General features: G+C 40.9%; 1 protein-coding gene across 3 annotated transcripts in view; it reads left to right on the top strand.

Moving 5' to 3' along the window:
* The window catches only part of LOC147880829 (uncharacterized), a 57,852-nt gene extending 56,121 nt beyond the window's left edge, over positions 1 to 1,731 (top strand). For 2 of the 3 annotated variants that reach the window (XM_087371024.1, XM_087371022.1), the window contains exons 8-9: positions 1,124 to 1,208; positions 1,287 to 1,731. In XM_087371024.1, coding sequence (XP_087227150.1) covers positions 1,124 to 1,208; positions 1,287 to 1,315 — 114 coding nt within the window. In that variant the 3' untranslated portion in view covers positions 1,316 to 1,731. Of the gene's footprint in view, positions 1 to 1,123; positions 1,210 to 1,286 lie in introns of all 3 variants that reach the window. The other variant, XM_087371023.1, reaches the window with a different exon arrangement.
* Positions 1,732 to 21,550: the final 19,819 nt, after the last annotated feature.

Here is a 21,550-nt window from a genome sequence, read left to right on the forward strand (position 1 = left end):
CTGGCATGGCAAATGAATTCTGCAAATCAGCTTTGAAAGCTGCAATTGGCTGTGTTCTGGCCTAGTAATAAGCATGCCATCCACATATAGGATTAAAATTACAAAATCTGATTCTCTCTTTGGGACATAAAGAGTGGCCTCTGTGGGGATATTCTGAAATCCAAGGCATAACAAATGGGAATGTATTTTGGCATACCATGCCCACGGTGGTTGCTTCAATCCATAAGCCAGCATACTTTATTTTCAGAACCTTCAACCACAAAACTGGAGGTTGGCTGACGTAGATTTCTTCAAGTAGATCATTGTGAAGGAAACTGTCTCAATGTCAAGTCGGTGACCTTCTAAAGGCAATGGCTATGACACATGGAATGGTGGTGATGCGTGAAGTGGGGGCAATTGTCTCTTTAAAGTCAATACCATATTGCTGAGCATAACAATTCGCAGCAAGGCAGGCTTTGTAGCGGTCTACACTGCCATCAGCTTCCGCTTCAACTTATAAAGTGCCTATGCCTGCTAGCAAGCCACACAACTCCCATGTGCCACTTGCGTGAATGGAATCAAGCCCCCATGGCATCCATCCATTCCCTGATATGAAATGCATCCTTATGACTTAGAGGTTCCTCGCTGATCGACTTCTGACATATACTTGCTGTGGCCCATCTATACAATGGAATCCAGGATATTCAAGTGTCAATAAGACCAAAATAAAACATAAATACACCTCCCCTGGATGGTAATTAATTGGGTACTATCATTATGTTCATAGAAACCAAGGATAGGCATAGCTTTGTATCATCTTGATTGAGTAGTCTCTGCTACAGATTTTTTTGTGCTAATCGGCGTTGTGTGATTCTTAGAATTTGTGTTTGGACCCGTCTCATGTCTTATGCCCTTGACTATTTCTGGTAGGTACCAACCCTATAATTTTTAAATCTCACAGTATATTGAGTTGCCTCAGTGACATGCTTCTTCATGTTTCAATTGATGACTATAATTGCTACTCTTTCAGAATGGGCAGGTAATAGGCGTTTTGTTCACATAAATAATCTTAACACAAAGAATATGGGTCTTGACTAAGTACTGTAAATTCAACTTAACCTAGTGGGATGGGAGGTGGCTGCAGGGAATCTGGTTGAATGAGCATCGTAATTATGGTGGGCCAAGGAGAATTTGCATCACTATTCAAGGAATGAAACGACCAGATGGAAGGTATTTGGGATTGGATGGTTGAGTTACTTTTTAAAACTCTGATCCATCTTTTATTTGCAGAAAAAATGCATCTCACGGGGTGCCTGCAGGACATATACATGATTGATTGCTCATATTTCTGGAGAGAAGCTCTTCAATTTCAGTTCGAAGAGTTAAAGGTTGACCCTTACACCACTTATCCTGTATAAAATTGCCACAAAGAGGGGATGTTACATGTATTTTCAAGTCTGAAAGTGACAGCAAGGTACAAATTATTAACTAGCTGCAATCAGGTCCACGTTATATGAGCTCAGTGCTTGGTTAAATTTTCATATTTGTACAACTTCAGAGCTTAGCATGTGTTCAATGCACACATAGCTCCACTTCATGAATATGTAGTAGTGCAACTGTTTTTGACTCATACCAGAGGAGTTTTCTATCTGACTACTTCATTCATGAATAGCATATTGTGTACGTTGAAGCCTTATTTGTGTGGAGAGTATAATGTGCATTTGTGCAATTTATAAAATCACTCTTGTTCAATATTATCTCGCTTCTGAGCTACTGTACTGGTTGCAACTCCTTGAGAAAAGAACAGATTATCTTTCTTCATCCTTCATTGCACCTACTGAAAAAATTTGTCACGTATTAGATGCATTGGTTTATGTCATGTTCAAGAAGGCTTTGAAATCCATTGTCATTGCAAGTTGGCCCAATCTTACACCTGCATTGGGGTTTGATTATTACTTCAATGTTGTAATCAAGAATGTGACATCTATTTTAATTTCCTATTTTGCCTTGATGAATTGGAAAGGAATATTATGTCTATGAAAATGGTTTCGTATGAGAACCTAAGTAGGGTGAAGATGCCAATTCATCGAGGAGGGATAAAAGTGGTTTTACTCCCATTTGGACAGGAACTGCATTATGACAAGGCTTCTTCTTTTGTATGGATTAAATGTTTTAGAATATATGATTATTTTGTTTAATCCTCATGTTTTGAGAGTTTTGGTCTATGAAGCTTCTTATTTAAGTGAACGTGAAATATAGTGTAGTTAATGCTATCTCCATGTGAAATAATCTTGTAATAAGAGGAGGGATACTATATTTGACCTCCTTTTGTCTTCACCATGAGATGACAAAGTTCATGCCCTTGGATACCACTATTTATCTTTCCCTCCTTTTGCTCATTTCAATGAGTGTTTCTATATGGGGTTGTGGGTAAGCATCTAGGTAGGTTGGACATGGGTAGAACTAAAAAATAGAGTGTGTATTCAAGCTACATTCATGTCTTTGCTCTCTAAATGGACATTTGTAGTGGACTCTATGACTGGGTTATGACCGAACTTCCTTAAGGTTCACGGTTATGATCCACAAGTTTCTATGTTGTGAGTGGAGCAACAAATGACCTTTCATTGGGAGGTTTGGCCTTTTTTTACACATCAAATTTAAAGCAAAAGCTTGTTTAGTTTAGAAAGTATGTAAGCTCCATTTGAGAGGCACAATGGGGCCGGACTTGGGTTTCTATTAAACGCTTATTACTTGGAAGGTACTTAAGCAAGAGTAAGGGGATATTTTTTAAATTTCTTATTAAATCACTTGATGATCTTTGCCAGGAATTTTCTTTTAGATTTGACCTTGTTACCAACCTTGTTAGCAATATAATTGCAGATGCTTCATGCGTTCCTTGGGAGATGCCTTGTGCCCTCCTTGGTTGGATGATTAATTTTTTGTTGTCCCATAGGCATGTTGGTCTCTCGTGGATGTTAATAGAGTCTCTTTCTCTCTTACAAGGATGATCATCGTGGAGAGGTGCGACACACGCTAGGTTCATTTGGAATTTGATCAAGGGCAGCTCCTCTCTAGATATTTTATTGCAGTCTGTTACTTTCCTCTAGAGACCGCATTTTGCAAGGTAGCTTCAGGGGGATGGAGAGATATCTTCATACACTATCTTCTACCAAAATTTTGAGTCACAGGAGGTCCTTCTAGACCGCCAGGTATCGGTTGTTGATTTTCAGCATGACTCAATTATGTTGCTTGACATCGATATACATGAGGCAGGTTTCTCATGAGTATTTGCAGATCATCAGTCCTGAGTCACCTCATTTCATGATATGGGAAGGATGCATGATTTGATCATATACAATGGTCTAGAAAGATGGCCCATTCTCCGGTGGGCTTACTTGTTTTCTTGACGGAGAGGGACCAACGTAGTTGAGTATATCATGGGTTCCCTTGCCCTCACCTCTTACATCACAAACTTCTCTAGTCCCCAACCCACCTCCTGGAGCGGATGATACCTAAAAGTTCTTTAGCTTATCCACCCCCCTACCACCACAGAGCACATCACATCCCACTTACACTACTTTCTAGGAGATTCGTTTTGATCAATTGGTTGGCCCTTGCTTATACCGTTTGCTTCTCCCATATGCTTGATGACCTTGGCGATATCCCTCCTCTAAAGGATAGAGCCGCGCTTATCACCCGTTCCTTGGTGCCATCCAGTCTTTCCCGCATACCACTTGATTCACCTGTCCATCACCAATTAATCCGTTCTCCTGCAATAGCTAGTACGATGATGTGTGTAAGACCTTGCACCGTTAGCTCAAATTTGAGACTAAGTATAATGAGAGCAAAAACTACACAAGAATTTCATGAGATAGTACATTAGAAGAAGAAGAGAATTTATCCATCAAAATGAGGAAGAACTACTGAACATTCTCTTTAGTACCAACTCCAAGGATTTTTTGTGAAAGTTTCTCATATGGAGGTCCACATTCCCTATTAGTGACATGATCATTTGGCACACCTATGCACGCACACTCTATGGCATTCTTCACCAGACCTCCAACATCTACCATGTTATACTTCCTATGCCCTCTTCACTATCGATGATATCAAACATGCTACCCTCAAGCTACATAATGGTCGAGTCAAAGATCATGAAGGGCTTTGTATAAGTACATTGCAAAGGGTATTAGTACACTAGCATCGATCTTGGAAAAGCTATTCAATGAAGTGGTTTGTCCTGCATTTAACTCTCAATCCTATTATTCCAATTCACACAGTAAGGGATCCCATTATGTCAGAATGCTACATGGCCATCATGATGGGGCATGTCATGTCGAAGATTTATGTAGTAACACTTAACACTCATGTTACTCAAGAGGCAAAGTGTACGGGACCATATAGCGATGGGGTAGGCAGGCTTTCGAGTAGATCATGTTACATTGGACGACATCTTTACATTGAGGGTTGTCATTAAGGATGTCAAGGTTTATGTTGCTTTGTGGATTTTTGCAAAGCCTTCGATATTGTACCATGAGCTTGACTTTTCATATGCCTTCTTAATCTTGGGTACAATCAAGACATTATCTAGGCAGTCCAGACACTATATGAGCTAATATCAGGTATTATCATTGACCTTGTTTGACATGTACATTGACGAGCTCAAGTCCTTCATTATGACTTTAGGAGGCACAAGAGCTATACCTAGGTGTCCTCTTTTCAAGCACAATGTAACCAACTATGTAGGCCCATATGAGCAGGGGACATGCCGTACTAGCAAGACTCAAGCGCCAATGCTTCCATTCACATTTTCAGGATCTTAGAACCAAGTCTTTTTTTTTTGACTCATTGGTCCGCCAAGCTTGCACGGTCCCTTTTCGAGATAGACTTATCAAATATAGGTTCATCCCACAAACTTCAAGTTGTGCTTTCTCACTCCGATGATTTGCAATAAGCCACTGGTCCAAATCATACTTGTAGAGTTTGCGGCCTCTCCGCTACAGCTTGATGCAGTCTTGCAGATGGTCAGTTATCTCCATAGGATTAGGGATTTTGGTACTATGGCATCTTGACGACCCAGACTGCCATGGCTAGCCCTGACTTCATCTATGGCATTGGAGACAGAGAAGGGTTAGAGAAGTTGGAATGCTCGGACACATAGATGGCTCATAGACCTAGGACTCCGGATGGACATATTGTCACTGTTTTAGGATAGCCTTCCATTCTGCTTGCCTGCCAAGAGGTGAACTAAGTCATCAGAGAAGATCTCTTATAGCTCTACACATTCAAAACCTGGTTAGTACCTACTGAGCTTTCGGTGAAAGATAGCTTCTTTAGATATCATTGCTTATGGTTGATTTGTTTTGAGTATCTTCACAAAGGCTATGAGTTGAGACAAGATGAGCAGGGGGCATCAAATGCCCTATATACTATGAGATATGTGAGTGGCACCATTGTCTTTTTAGTCAGCCCACTCAGAGAGTTCTTGGCACATCCAGATCAGGGGTTGGTGGATATTTTCCTTCTTGAGGCCTAGAGATAGAGATCGCTTCAGCATTAGCCTCAGCATCAGCATCATCATCATTGTTATTGTCATCATCCTTGGCAGTGGCATCATCATCATCATCGACACCAACCTAGAGTTTTAGCATCGTCATTGACATTGTTGGCATCAGTAGCAATCGTGACATGCCTCGCTAGTCCAACCTCTACAGTACCCCCCTACACACCTCACAGTACTCCTCAGCTAGCCATCTTCCACTCTGAAATCAGGCTCCCATCTCCTACATCCCAAAAGTCTCTCCATCACTCTCAGCTTGCTATCCCTATCCCCCATCACTTAGCCTCCATCCATGCCTTACCCATATTTGTCAATTCAAGCACACCCAATTTTACTCGAGGCTTGGGAGTAGCTCATTGAGATTCATTGCCTATGTGCACGACAGATCGAACAAGATCACTTCATGCACAACCTCGATCAAGAGATATTCTCTCCATCACTCTCAGCTCGCTATCCCTATCCCCCATCACTTAGCCTCCATTCATGCCCTACCCATATTTGTCAATTCAAGCACACCCGATTCTATTCCAGGCTTGGGAGTAGATCATCATGGAGATTCACTGCCTATGTGCACGACAGATGGAGCAAGATCACTTCATGCATAACCTCGGTCAAGAGATATTATAGCTCTGTAAGGAGATTGCGGTCGTAGTGAGACAGCCTTAAGCACTGGACCAACAATGGGGGCACAAATAGCCACCATGCAATCAACTATCGTAGAGACTTCCGAATGATGGATGTCGCGATACAAGAGCCTGCGAAGGTCATCGTTCTGGTCACATCTTGGAGCAGTAGCAAAGAGCTAGTAAGGGTCTTAACATCAGAGTCCAGGGGATCCCTCGCATGTCCTTTGCTCCCATCGATGATGCAACCAGCTTCGTGGATTTCATCCTTGAAGTCTCAGAGCATGGGATTGAGTGTGCCTAACATATAGGTCAAGAACGTACCAAAGAGCAACCTCTTGTCATTTGATTTAGGGGCACTCAAGCTCACCTTATAGCATTGTAGAAGCGTATAGTTCTATGGGATGCCCCAAGATTGCAATGGTTCGAGATGGACAAAATCTGATAGGCTCTCGATGGGCTTCTGATGGACGTATACACTTTGATCATAGCCTCTCCCCTAAGTATTCCTCATGTCTTCCAACTGTACTTGTGGATCTCAAGGACATCTCGCTCATAATCATAGAAGATCAAGTCGCTCTAATCACCCACCGCCCTACACACCATTGGACACACCACATGCTCCACTTGCTTGCTGCCTCCCTTGCAATTGCTAGTACGATGACGAGTCTAAGACTCTATGCTATCAACTCAGATTCGGATTAAGCATCACCTTTCATGTGAGGCAGATATGTTATGCGAGTATCGTCGTGTGGTCCACCGAAAGAAGCGGGCCTTCGTTTCCCAGAACCAAGAGGAGTTAATAAACATTCTATTTACTTAATAGTTAAAACTCTAATGACTCCTAGAAAAAGTTTCTTGAGCGACAAGCCCCCTCTCTCGTGAATACCATACGATGGCACTTCCATGCACACACACCATATCACTTGACCTCTCACAATTATCACGTCCTACACACAGCTTTAAAGCGCTTCAAAACAATCGATGAGAGACTACATGTTGAATATATTGCATATAAAGTAAGTACTATGGCCTTGATCTTAGCAAAGCTTTTTATTAGAGCGATTGCACCAGTTTCCCTCACACCTAAACCCTTTACACCTTTACTCCCATTCACAAGGAAGGGGATCCCATGAGCTCACAAATCTATAGGACCAATATGATTGGGAATGTGATGTCCAAGGTCTTGAGTGCTTGACACGCATGTTAGCTTGTTCATGGAGTCAAGGCCGAGGGATAGGCTTCTGGGCCGATCATCTCACTCTAGATCACATACTCACAATCAAGAGGTGTCATGGAGGAGGCCAAAGCACGGAGGAAGAGGGTTAATTGTTGCTTTGTGGATTCTTGCCAAAGCTTTTAACACAGCCCTAGGAGGTCGCCTCATTAGATGGTTACAAGATTGGGGTATGGTTAGGAGATCATTTGCATAGTCATGACACTCTATGAGAGGGTCTCAGGAAAGGTTCAGATGGAAAAGGGTGGAAAAAGGAGACCATGACCGTCGTCAAGGTCAAATGGGATTGTCTATTATCACCAACCTTGTTTGGCCTATACATCGACTAGGGGGGACACGCTGCTCTCTCACCAGCTCCTTGATCTAGATCCTCCTTTACTCTCATCTTTAGTGGAGGGCCTCTGTTGGCCTCTGGGTTAAGGCCAAGGGAAAAGGAACTCACCAATACAAGAGTGAGTATGGTTCCTGCAGGTGGTAACCGAGTATCTCATTGGCTAACTCTTGGAGCAAGCGGTTGTTGGCGGTGCGACCTTAGTTAACATTTGAATTGTGAACACTAATAGTAGCAATCAGTGAAGCAAAAGATTAAGGGTGGTTGACCAATGTCGAGCAGCGGTGTAGCGAGCCGAGCGCGCCACCTTTTAGAAGGCAATTTCGTTGTAGTCTAGGAAAGCTTTGTAACAGGGAGAAGGGAAAAGAGAGTGACATTGTGAGTTCACGCTCTCCCTCTCGCCGCTTGAGCTTGCTAGGTTAGGAAGCTTGACACTGAGTGTTCATTGCAAGCCAAGGCAATGAACACTCAAGTTACTTCAATATATACGAGGTTGATTTCCTTTCCTATCAATGAAGTGTAGTCTACTTGGTGTGGTGTTGAATTACTAAGTGTTGGTAAGTTGGTAACTCGGTTCTCCCATCACCATATGGTTTTTCCTTCAACAACTTCTCCATGTTTGTACTGTTGCCTGCTGATTCGTCAACCCGAGCATGCACGTTTTGCAATTAACGTATTGCAAGAGTGAGCATCGTCACCCAAGCACTGTGCATGATTAGGTTATTTTCAAGCATCGGGTACCCTTAAGTTGGCCTATCGAGAGAGAAAACCAAAGCATCAACACTTTGGCGATCCAGCTGCAGAAGGGTCAATTGAATTGCAAGTTGACAAGTTATTAGTAGGGGAATCTAGAGGACTGAGGTAGCAAGCCTAGACTTGTTGAGAGGTCATGGAACGGTTCATGTTGTCCAGTGAGAGGAGGTGAAACGATGGCTAGATATTGTGAGCTAATTCAAGAAATTCCTCCAAGTAACTCTAGATGAGTGGCGCAATCTAGTCATGTGCTTGAAGACCGACATGTGGAATACAAAAAGTATTCAGATAGCTACTTGACTACTTTCTAACAACCAATGGCTAATATGCACTCAAAAAGAAGACAAAAATATGCAGCCAGGTGTGAAGAGTTCCTAAGCCAAAAGAGTTGGCTACATCCTACCATGAGAACCATCGATTCTCCAACAAGAGCATAGAGCACGGGGAGAGAGACTCGGCCACGCTACCCTAGGGGTGCAACGCTATTACTATGCAGAGCCAAAAGGGTTGAGGCATCCCAAAAGATTGGTAGATGAAGGTCCATCATGGCAAGTGGAGTCCGAGCATTTTTCTACAGAAAGCTTGGATTTTGAATGGTTGGCTATTTTCTCTTTAGAACACCAAAATGAATGTGAGGGCCATGCTAATGAATGAAGAGAAATACTTCTTTGATACTTGACTGCTATTCCAAAAGAATCTCGTCGAGAAAGATACGAATGAAGCAGACCACCGCTGCAAATGGCCAAAGAATTAATAGACAAGAAGAGCAGCATGCTTCTAATGGAGAAAGATGCCACTAAGCACTTAAAGGAGTAAGTGTGGAATAGATAAGGTAATTTGCTCAAGTTCCTATTGCCATGGACATATATTCTACTCAGCATGGCACCTAGGCCTAAAGATAGTCCAATGGACCAATCGTGTTCATCGACAGTAGCCTCATACAAATGAAGGCAGATATGGCAGATGGAGAACTAGTGATTTTGTTCTTCCGAGTGGACGACCTATTCACTTCGGATATGGAACGAGTAGAGTGGAAGCACCTTTGGAATGACAAAGAAGTCCAAGATCAGAGCTCCAACATCAAGGTAAATTTTCAAATTTTCAAAGCCATTGATGATGATGAGGACCCGTATAGTCATCTTCAAAGTTTTTTGTGGGTTTGCCATATCAAAGATACAACAACAAATGAAGAATACATGGATTATTCTTAATAAAAGATGCACAAAGTTGGTTCAATCAATTTCCAATTGGGTATTTTCCTGACTGGCATGCTATGTCAAAAGCATTCCTGTGGAGATTCAGACAAGAGATCAATGAAGAAGATTTTCGCACAAAGCTAAGCGAGTTAAAATGGAACAAAGGAGAATCCGTCCATGACTTTGTACTTAGGCGAGCTCTTATCAACTGGTTGACTATGTGGATGGCAAGTCTGTGCGAGCCTGGTTGATCATGGGATGCACCCAAGTAGACTTACGTAAGCTGGAAATAGTCAATCCTACTAAGACTTATGAAGAGTTGCTAGACCAAGCTGTCGCTCTTGAAAAGAGTGAAGGCTTGAAAAGAAAAACAAAGAAGAAAAATGCCGATATTGATATTGAGGAAACACCGGCAAAGAAAGATAAACTCAAGGCCAAGAAGGCCTTGAAGGAATTCAAGGGAAACCAGATAGTAATAAAAAGTGGTGTAATAAGTGTTCTAGGATTGGACACTTGAAGGAAGAATGCAAAAAGAAGTATTGCAATACCTGCACCAAGTTTGGGCATGATGACTCGGATTGTTGGTTCCATGCAAATAAACTGCTAAGTATCTGCGAACCAGGTGACCACTAATACTCGGCCTCTGAGTGTCAAACTATCATGTCTCAAGCAGAAAGATAAGAATAAGAATGGCAAGTTGTGGAGAAAACCATCTCTATTTTGATTGTCCAATTTGGGCTGAACATTTGAAATTCCTCAAAACTAATGTGGAAAGGAAAGAAGTGAATCCAGAATGCCAAGCAGTTGTAGCTGAGCTACCAGATGTAGTTGACACCCAAGTGGTTACTAGGTCAAAAGGTTCAGTTGCAACTTCTACAGATATGGGTTCCTCAAATAAAGATATCAGTTGGAAAGCTCAAAAGGAGTTTGCTGCCAAATTTACTAGGGATTTGAAGGGCAAAGCACCAGCAATGGAGATCCTAGACGAGCAGTATTAGCCGTCTATTACCAAGCAAGCCCAATCTTCAAAATCTAAGGATATTGCATAAGAACTGAGCACTTCATCATATTCTGGCGTAGAGCTAGCTCAAGATATTCAAGAACATGAAAATCAATTTGGCATTTGTTGAATTGATGCGGATAGCTCCGTGTTCCCGTGATTTCTTCACTTAGCAGATTAAAAATCATCCAAGTAGCTTAGACAGGTGGACTCTTTAGTCACTATACTTGTCATTCACACCCCAGTGGTGGATGAAGTACCAGTGATCACCATCAAAGTCAAAAAGCAAACCATACAAGGTGTGATAGTAGATGGTGGTTCTGGAGTAAACACTATTTTTGAAGAAATTGCTAAGAGGTTGAAGTTCAAGTCCTTCAAACCATCTCCTTTTTGAGTATGCATGGCAGATCAATGGCTAGTTAACCCAAAAGGTATGCTACAGGACGTTGTCATTTCTATAGGTGGTATTTATTATATAGTCAATTTTATTGTAATCACCATAGAGAAACATGCTATCCAATTCTATTGGGACGACCTTGGCTTAAAAGTGCAAAGGTACTCCGTGATTGGGATTCAAAAGAAATGATCATCAAAACAGATATGCATTCCTACAAATCCTTGAAAGCTTCGAAGCGATTGTCAACCTAAGGATTTGGAAGTTACAAATCCATCTCCTCAAGATGTCGAGTCACAATTGATGGAACTACAAATACTTCCTATGGGTGAGATTGATATTGTCCAAGTGGCTGCAAACATGAAGTAAAAAATGAAGGCCGAGCAGATTGCTAAACAAAAAGATCTATTCTTGAGTAACTTCACTAAAGACATTGAAGGAGAAAGGGAACTAGCTGAGATACTAGTAACTATTGCATGACGTAGTACTGAATTGTTGGTTCCAAAACCAACCCAAGAACTTTATCTCAGAACAAAAGACGAACATGCAATGGTCATGGTAAGTGCCAATCTCTCTTCCGAGCAACTGAAGGTGTTCAAAGAATTGTTCACCAGATACAAAGATGTTTTTTCTTGGAACTGTACTCACCTTCGTGGAGTTCCTCTCAAGTTGTGTCAAGATAGAATACCTTTGGTGCCAAATGCTAAACCAATTCAATAACAAATCTATAGGATGAATCCAAACTATGCCAAATAGGTGAACGTTGAGTTAAATCAACTTTTGCATGCTGGCTTTATTTATGCTATTGATCACAGTGTGATTGATATTTTCCATTGTGGTAGTGCCAAAGAAAAATGGTGAACTCCAAGTATGCGTGGATTACCAGAAGTTGAAAGCACAAATGGTCCTAACCCCTTTCCAATTCCTTTTACTGATGGAACCTTCAATCAAGTTGTAGGACATGAGATATACTCATTCATGGATGCTTATAGTGGTTACAATCAGATTAGTGTAGCTCTTGAAGACCAATCAAAAACTACATTTATTACAGAATGGGGAGCTTATGCAACCTAAGTGATGCCCTTTGGTTTGAGAAATGCTCCATCAATTTTCTAGAAGTTTATGGTAGGAAATTTCTGAGACTACCTCACTGAATTCATTGTCGTTTATTTGGATGATTTAAGTATCTATTCCTTAGATAAAGATCATCTCTGCTACTTGGAAAAGGTATTTCATAGATGTAGAAAGGTATTTTACTTAACCTTGCTAAGAGTGTGTTCTGTGTCTGATGTAGTATCTTGGTCAATCATGTCATTTAACAAGATGGTATACACACCGAACCAAGTAAAATTTATGCTATTCAACAAATGCTAGAGTTTGAGAATTCAACTCAATTACGTTCTTTTGTGGGCTTTATTAGTTTCTATAGATGTTTCATTAAATACTTTGTCCCAAGATTGTAGCTCCATTGTATGACTTGAGTAAAATAAGTTTGAATGGACATCCTAGTTCTCTATGGTTTTTCATGACTTAAAAGTCGAGCTACGGCTACATCCATTTTTTAGGCAACCTAGATGGGATGTCATTTTTCATATGTAGTGGATGCTTTTGGTTATGCATTAGGTCTTATCTTGGCTCAACCAGATGGTCGGTTAGATTATCGGATATATTATGCCAGTCAGTTATTGACTTCCACTGAGTCTAACTACAATACTACCGAGCGAGAAGCTTTGGGAATGATATTCAGTGTGCAAAAACTAAGGCATTAGCAACCCATTTGTGCTTTATATTGATCATCAGGCATTGCTTTATCTAATCAACAAAACTATTATTCAAGGATGCCTCATATGTTGGATGCTTGTTTTACAGGAGCTCAATTTTAAGAGTATCCATAAGCCCAAGAAAACTCATGTAGGAGCTGGTTGTTTGTCTAGACTACCTACCTCGAAAGATACTCAAGGAGTCACTTCTAAACTTCCAGATGCCAAGCTCTTTGCAATTGATTACTATGAGCATGAATATGCCGAGTTGATGGATTATTCATAAGCCCAGGAAAACTCATGTAGGAGCTGATTGTTTGTCTAGACTACCTGCCTCGAAAGATACTCAAGGAGTCACTTCTAAACTTCCAGATGCCAAGCTCTTTGCAATTGATTATTGTGAGCATGAATATGCCGAGTTGATGGATTATTTGTCTAAAGGCTAATTTCTTGACAATATGCCGCATGATAAGTGCAGGTAGTTAGTCTTGAAGGCTTGGAAGTTCACTTTAATGTGTGGGAACCTTTATCGGTAGTGTGTAGATGGTGTTCTTCGTCAATGGGTTCTACCACACGAGCAAGTGATAATTCCACAATAAGCTTACTCGGGTCCATCATGTGGACATTTTCGAGGAGAGTTGACAGCATGGAAAGTTTTGCAGGCAAGATTATAGTGGGAAACCTTGTTTAAATATGCTCAAACTAAGTGTATGCACTATGATGTATGTCAACGCACTGGATTTCTATTACCAAATTAGTATATTCCATTACAACTCATCCTTGGGAAGCTTTCCAAAGATGGGGTTTGCATTTTGTTGGTCCTTTCAAACCTGTCAAGTTCACACATAATAAGTATATCATAGTGGCTATTGATTATGCTACTAAGTGGGCTGCAGTCCGCCGTATAACTCGGCTTGGAGCACTGCCAAGTTTGTCTTTGAGAATATAATATGCAAATATGCATACCCCATACAACTTGTCAGTGATCAAGGCTCACAATTTATCAATGAAGTTATGCAATTTGCTGAAGGATGAGTTCAAAATTATGCATACAGTTTCGTCCACTTACTATGCTCGTGGTAATGGTGAAGCTAAATCAACTAATAAGACACTGAAGTAAATTCTGACTAAGACAGTGCAGTCACATAAAAGTGATTGGGATGCTAAGCTTCATGCTGTCACCGAATCGCATATAAGGTCACTACGAATCTAACACTTTTCTGTATGGTTTTTAGATTGGAAGTGGTAGGTCCTTTAAATTTTATTCTTCCCAACCTTCATACGACAATTGAGCATCTATTAGATGAATCTGAGGTAGTCAAGGACCAATTGCACCAATTAAGCCACCTAGATGAACTTTTCCTTCATGCAATAATCTAGTCACAGCAGGTGATTTAGCATAGAATGAAAGCATGGCATGATAGGCATATTGTGCCTAAGCACTTGGAAAAGGGTATGCTCGTACTATTGTATAATGCCAGGCTGGGACCCCTTAAGAAAAATTTCAAGCTTGATTGGAATGGGCCCTATAGGTTGACTGAAATCTTTTCAAATTGGACAATACAACTCAAGGATTTGCATGAAAATGTGTTCCCCAAATTGTATAATGGGAGTAAAGTGAAGCCGTACTGAGCAACAGGTTCCTCAGTGACAAAAAACTCGGATACGGTTCATTCGGTTGAAAATGCCTTGGTTGATTTTGTGCCAACACAAATGCCAGTTTAGCTATTTGGTGGCAGTAAATGAGATATGCTGCATGCAAACACATGGCAATTTGAATGTTATGGGGACATTAATTCATGATGATCATATCCAAGAAGGGGGTGTTTCACTTAATCATGCAACCATTCAAGTAATGGATGTCCATTTTTAGTTCGTGGTCGCCTACACTTTACTTTGGCTTTCTGTCATCTTTGTCATCTGTTATTGCACTCTCTTACTACCTTCTTGTTCTCTTCATCTCTAATTACCTTCTTATCGCTTCCATCGTCACTACCTTCTGTTGCACTCTGCACCGTGTTCATGATTATGGAGGAGCAGAGAGCACATAACCACCAAAAGAGGCGTAAGAAACTTCACACCCAATCGAAGACTTCAGCAACGAAATCGTGTTTTGCCTCCACACCCAATCGAAGACTTCAGCAACGAAATCGTGAAAGGAATTCTGAGGAGCAATAAGCTTCTAAAGTTTAGTAGCTCCTAAAGTTTGCAAAACTACCATGGGAGCAAGTTTGGGATGAGCATTGATGGAAGAAATTATTGACTCCTATGATGCTGAGGATCAATTGTGATGTGCATGCTTGCTTAAGCTTTGGGTTTTTGGGGGAGGTTTTTTGGATGAAGGTGTCGGCAGCTCTAGGTCAATTAGCATCAACTTAGCATTGTGACGCTTACTTTGATGAAAGTAGTTGCTTGAGCTCACAAGGCTATTTGATTAGTATGTCCTTTGATGAAGGCCTCCGAGTAATATGCAGATTTTCGTTAGAGTTCATTGGCCTGAAGAAGAGCGCCATGATAATATGTGGCTCGATCGATCACAACACCACTACTAATATGAGGCATCCCAAGCAGAAGACTGATGGAGCCTCTCTCGATGCCTCTTGCTACTCTATGAATCTTACCCCCTCGAGCCATTCTCACTCGATCCTATGTTGATGCAAGACAATCATTAGGATCGGAATGCCACTGAGTCACAGTGGCAAATTTTGAGGGAGAACATGGTACATGCTGCCCATACTTGGCCAACCACTGGCTTCCTCCCCAAGTGTTTCTTCATACTCAATATCAGGAGGAGATAGCTTGGTTTTTTTCGGAGCATACAGTTAATTTCAGCCAGGCTAACCTTACAATCGAGCGTGACAATTTGCACAAGCAGCTCGACAGTAGGAAGGTGGTTTATGAGGATGAATTGGTAAGGAGTCATTCCCAGAGTCACACCCAACTACAGACGGACCATGGTAATCTCAAGTGCGAGCTATTACACACTCTCAATGCCAAGTCCAAAAGGAGATGGTCAATAGTTTGTAGCAAACTTGCAGCTTCAAGTTGCACTGGAGAATGCGCAAAATACAAGGGCCAACTAGACATGTTATAGATTTTGGGTTCTCCCAATAATGATGACCCATCATTCTAATATTTTGCAATCAATATAATTTATACTATGATGATGAGGCATAGCCATTGCAGTATGGCCATTATGTCATTTTGTCGAGAATCAATTCATCAATTGATAAAAAGGCTAGGCATGTAGCTATGCACCAGCTTGCATGCACCCCATACATTCATATATCTCAACAAAGAACTACACTTCATTTGATTGCATCAAGGATGAGGAATTCAAGGAGATGGTGCACAAACAAAATGAGAAACAAGAGATATATGGACCATAATTTTGGAATGAAATTTTGTATAGGGGACCTTATCCCATGCCAACATGCCAAAAGGAGGTTGTTGAGAAGATGACCAGGTTCTAGCCTTGTTTTGAGGGAGACACAACTTTATAGAATTGTAGACATGTTATAGATTTTGGGTTCTCCCAATAATCATGACCCATCATTCTAATATTTTGCAATCAATATAATTTATACTATGATGATGAGGCATGGCCATTGCAGTATGGCCATTATGCCATTTTGTCGAGAAGCGATTCATCAATTGATAGAAAGGCTAGGCATGCAATGTAAGTGCTATGCACAAGCTTGCATGCACCCCATACATTCATATATCTCAACAAAGAACCACACTTCATTTGATGGCATCATTACCATCAGCTTGCCTTTTGCACACTCATGAACTTCTAGGATTCCAAACCAAATTTGAAACTACATTTCCACTTTCATCCATGGGATCATTCTTCAAGAAACATGTCATTCCTTAATTATGTTGACTATCCAAAAAAGACCCCAAGTCTCCATGAAAATGTCTCTTGAGTAAAGTCTCCATGAAAATGTATCTCATGGAATATGGTAATGCATATTGATATTTTTGCTACAAAAATCTTGTTTAGCACTTCTTATGCATGTTTTTTAATGTAATGGCACCCATGTTGAATGGTGGATGTATTTGTTATTATGTTATTCATGCATTAGATTGTGTCCTACAATGAAGTATCTTGAAACTATTCTAGGGATTAAGGTGTATACCACTCTAGGATTAAAAAAGGTGACATCTTTGCACTGAGCATGCTCAAAGTTTTAAGACACATGATAGTCTCTTATATTTTGTCAAGTGAATTATTTCAAGGAAATCCATCAATAGTAGACTTTTCATATCCTTGCATTTTAAAACAAAGAGTTGTATGAAAACAATGTTACAAATTACATAAGCACTTATTCTTAAAACTGTTTTGAGGAAGAATTAGAAAAGTTTGTATTCCTAAAACATGTGTAAAACTAAGACAAAAGATATCTTACTAATTTGATAGCTTCATTTTACTTACTTGTAATTATGTATTGATTCAACTTTAAATAGCACTTTCTTTAATTCAACAACATACTTTTGAAGAGCCATATGCACATCTTTGTCTTCCATTGCCTCATTTTACTCTTCTACTTGTGTGCACATTTGGTTTGGCAGCTCAAGTATGCATGCTTTAGTGCACACTTGGAGAACCTCTAATAATGTTTCTTTTCATATGAAAGGTCCAATTTTTCCTCTCTATCTCCCTAACATTAGACTTATGTGAGGAAAAGGTTTTGATTTCTCGTTGGAGAAAACTACATTAGCTAAAAGACAAAGGCAGATCATTGTGATATGGCAGATGCCCATTCATCTCTGGAAAGACAACTTTAGCATGCTTGTGCATAACCTCATTCATGCATAACTAGGTCTTTCACCTGCCATGCCTATCAATGCCTCTCATCACAAGAGGTAAACAAATGTTCCATGCCCCCCTTACTAACCTCTTTGTTAGATGCTTTTGCTTCAAGCTCATTTGCTTTACCTACTTATTATAATTCAAGGTTTTCTTTTAAACTTTTTTTTTAATACTTTTAAATCGTATTTAAATCCATAAATCCCAAATTAATGCTTTAAAAATGTTATTTCTTATCAGGTCAAAGAAAACCTAAAAACCTGCTACCTTCCACAAGGGACTTTACAAATCCCTCATGGGATATGACCTAATCATGTAAGGGACCTCTAAACTCCTCTATGGGACTTTAAATCCCTCATGGGACATGGATCAAATCTCATAAGGGACCCAAAAACTCCTATGTGGGAATTCAAATCACATGAGGGACCCCAAGCTTCTATATGCAATGTTAAATCCCTTGTAGGACATGGATCAAATCTCATAAGAGACTTTGAAATTTCTATGTGGGACTTGAAATCTCGTAAGGGACCCAAAATCTCCTATGTGGGACTTCAAATTCCATAAGGAACCTCCAAACTCCTATACGGGACTTTAAATATTCCATTTGGAAATTCGAATATTCCGTGTGGGATATTGATTCGCTCCCAAAGTGGACTTCTAAACTTGTATGTGGGACTTTAAATATGATGTTTAGGACTTCAAACATTCATGTGGGATATTGATCCACTCTTATATGGGAGTACCAAACTCATATATGGGACTTCAAATGTCATGTTCAACAATATTTCAAATAACTTTAAATATCCCTTTTGAAAATTCAAATATTCCATTGGGATATTGATTCACTAGGGGGGCTTGTTTGTATAATCTCCCCACTCCTCCCTCTTATTCCCCCACCTTATCCCCATCACCCTCTTCCCTCGTGCCACCCCCCCCTACTGCCTCTTCCCTATTGAGTCCCAACATTTCTTTTTACTATTGTTTGATCCGAATTATGGATGTGAATGTGACCATATCTTTAGAGGCTCAATTGGTGACATTTTATAGGTCTAGTTATGGTGGTGCTTTTGAGATAGTTGTGTCGAGTATTTTGAGTGGTAGATTATTGTTTTTCACAGCTTTGCCATCTAAGTGAGATGAGGCCAATTTTGTGTCACATGTGAGCATCTCGACTAGCAATAGCATAGATTGGTGTGCATATATCATGGCTTTTGGCTCAACCAAATGCCTATAAACTCTTGAGAACATGTTGTCCTACTCAACTTTTAAGATTTTGTAGATGTGGAGAAAAACATTTGGGGGGAAAATGAAATTTTCGTTTGATCTTCTTCATGGATCTCAAGTTTCCCCCTTCTTCCATGGTCCTTTACACCTTCTTGCGCTTTCACGGTAGACTTCCTCCCCCTTGATCTCCTCCCCTCCCTCCCCTACTCCTTCGTGCTTGTCCTCCATCTCTTTTCAAAAACCCCCCTCCTAGGATATTTGGATATCCGAAGCATGGATCAAGGATGATATCAAGCTCACCCTATGATGACTTTGGAGATGTCTACATGTGCAAGGAAATGGTTGGGCCTCGTAGACAAACAAAGGCCCAGAGTCGAGAAATTGTCCTGTAGCTAAAGCTCATAAGTAGAACTTTGTGAGATCCCAAGGGTCACCTCTCGAAGGCACTTCCGCATACGCATTTACCCAAACTTGTCTCCAATTTTTGATGTCGTTTCATTTGATTTAAGAGGCATTTTGTTCTCATTTTTGTTCTCTTGTGCTTGTTCTTCCATGTTTGCTTTGTTCAGGTTTCTTCCCCACCTTTCCTAACTTACTTTTTTTCTTCTTGCAAGATGACTCAGCTCAGGAAACAATGAGGCTTGTGAACATAGCCCTACTCCACCACACATTTCCACCTAGATTGGCATCACTACACACTGCGCACAGGCCACTCCTACCCTTCCTTGTCAAGAAGGAGCTTTCCTTTTGCCATGGATCCACCAAAACCATGATCAAGACCGCGAACCAACTACATCAACAACAAAAAATTTAAATTTTATCATACTCGAAAAGGTGTCACTAGGCCTTTCCGACATGTGACCTCTTGATTTTCCCTTTGAATCATTTAATGATTTATACCCATGGAGTATCACATTCAATAGCTAAGGAAACCATTTTGACAAGGGAGGTGTACTATATAAACCAACATACACTAGACCCAAGCCATCTTTAGCCTTAGGAGCCTTCGTATCCTCCTAGGGGATGTAATCATTATAGTTAGTACTCATTCTTTGGAAATTGGATTGCACCATAACTAGATTGGTTATTCTTATCTTAGCACTGGTTAATCCTAGGGATGAATAGTGCAACTTGGTATGTAATCCCAACCACTACCGCCCCATCTTATCCATGTCGTATTTTTCTCTTGACCTTCAGCCCACCTCCCTATCTCTTCTTTGCCCTCGATGACTTTATTAATTGGCGTGAGCATAGGTTATGATAAAAATTATGTGTGTTTCCAGAAGCTTTGTGGGTCGGGAAACTCCCACCCCAAGCAACTATATAAAAGGGAAGGGAGAGAGCAAGGAGAGCAAAGCAAAGAGGAGTGAGAGGAGTAGGGAGAGCAAAGCAAGAGAGGGGATGTCTCAGCAGTGGCATTGAGTGGGATGAGAGGCAAGGCAGAGGAAAGGAGGAGGGAGCATGGGAGGAGAGGCGAGGGAGATTAATAATTAGGTACATAAGCCTAGTTTAATCGAGCTTCTCGCTTCGACTAATAATTAGGTACATAAAACCTAGTTTAATTGGGCTTCTTGCTTCGACTAATTGAACTTGTCTTGCCTTGCTCTCCCACCCAAACCATTTAATCACCCTACCTCTTGATCCTCCAAGAATTTTGTAAACACAATTAGGAATAGGATGCAAGTGATTCCAGACAAGAATCCTTGTCATAGTAGGAATTATGAATTTTATGCAAAGTTCACATTCAATAAGGTTGACGGTGGATGGCAGAAGGACTTTGCCATGCTATAATGTTTAGTCACCTTGGACATTCATGGCTCTTCCCTCTTTGATGCAACCGTTAGTTCATGGCCTTTAGAGAGGGTTCCCGCATCGACCGAACCTGGCACATCTGCTGGGTTCGGTGCCAGGTCCAACATGTTCCCACGTTACGTTTTTGTTTTCCTCGGGGCCTCAATGTAGCATATCTGGCATTCATTGGAGACAGAACCCAACCTACTCTCCACGAGCATATCGGGGTTGGACTTGCAAACCTCCAAGTTTGCTGCCCTCATCGATGAGGGTAGCGCTCTCCCACCCATATCTTCTTGCCAGACCTACGCGGCCTTCATAGCCACACTGCCATGCTCTTTCCTCCTACCTCGCTCCCTCTTCCAGCTTTTGCACAAGCCTCTCTGCACTTTTGTCCTTCCTCACTCCCAAGTCGAGCTTCTTCAACCATACTACCTATGTGAAGACTCCATTTGATGTACCCACTCGCTTGGTGATTGTTGCGTACCTTTAACCTAGCAATTCAGTTGGACGCTCCTTCATGTAGGTCTTCATCTGACAACTCGTGTTGCTGTTCTATGTGGGGAGTCATGTGTTATAGAGTTCTGCCAAGGAGGTAATCTACCATTTGCATGAAGATGGTTCGCATGGGGAGTTCCCAGCGTGATAGAATAGCCACAACTGCTTTTTCCACTACATACCTTTGTGTCGAAATACATTTTCCATTTGTTTTGTGCTCTGAATGTTCTTTCTTGTGCCACACAATGCATTAACCAGCTTTTGTTCTATGCTTGTTCCTTTCATGAATAGGTTGGGATCCAGAAAGTGGCATAGGCTCTCTCAGCATTCAACTACGTAAAAGATGTAAACCATCCAATAAATCGAGGAGAGGATTGAACTCACGTGAAAG

The sequence above is a fragment of the Dipteris shenzhenensis genome, chromosome 32, assembly GCF_047967505.1.
Source record: "Dipteris shenzhenensis isolate YYH24624 ecotype China chromosome 32, Dip_SZ_1.0, whole genome shotgun sequence".
Lineage (NCBI taxonomy): Eukaryota > Viridiplantae > Streptophyta > Polypodiopsida > Gleicheniales > Dipteridaceae > Dipteris > Dipteris shenzhenensis.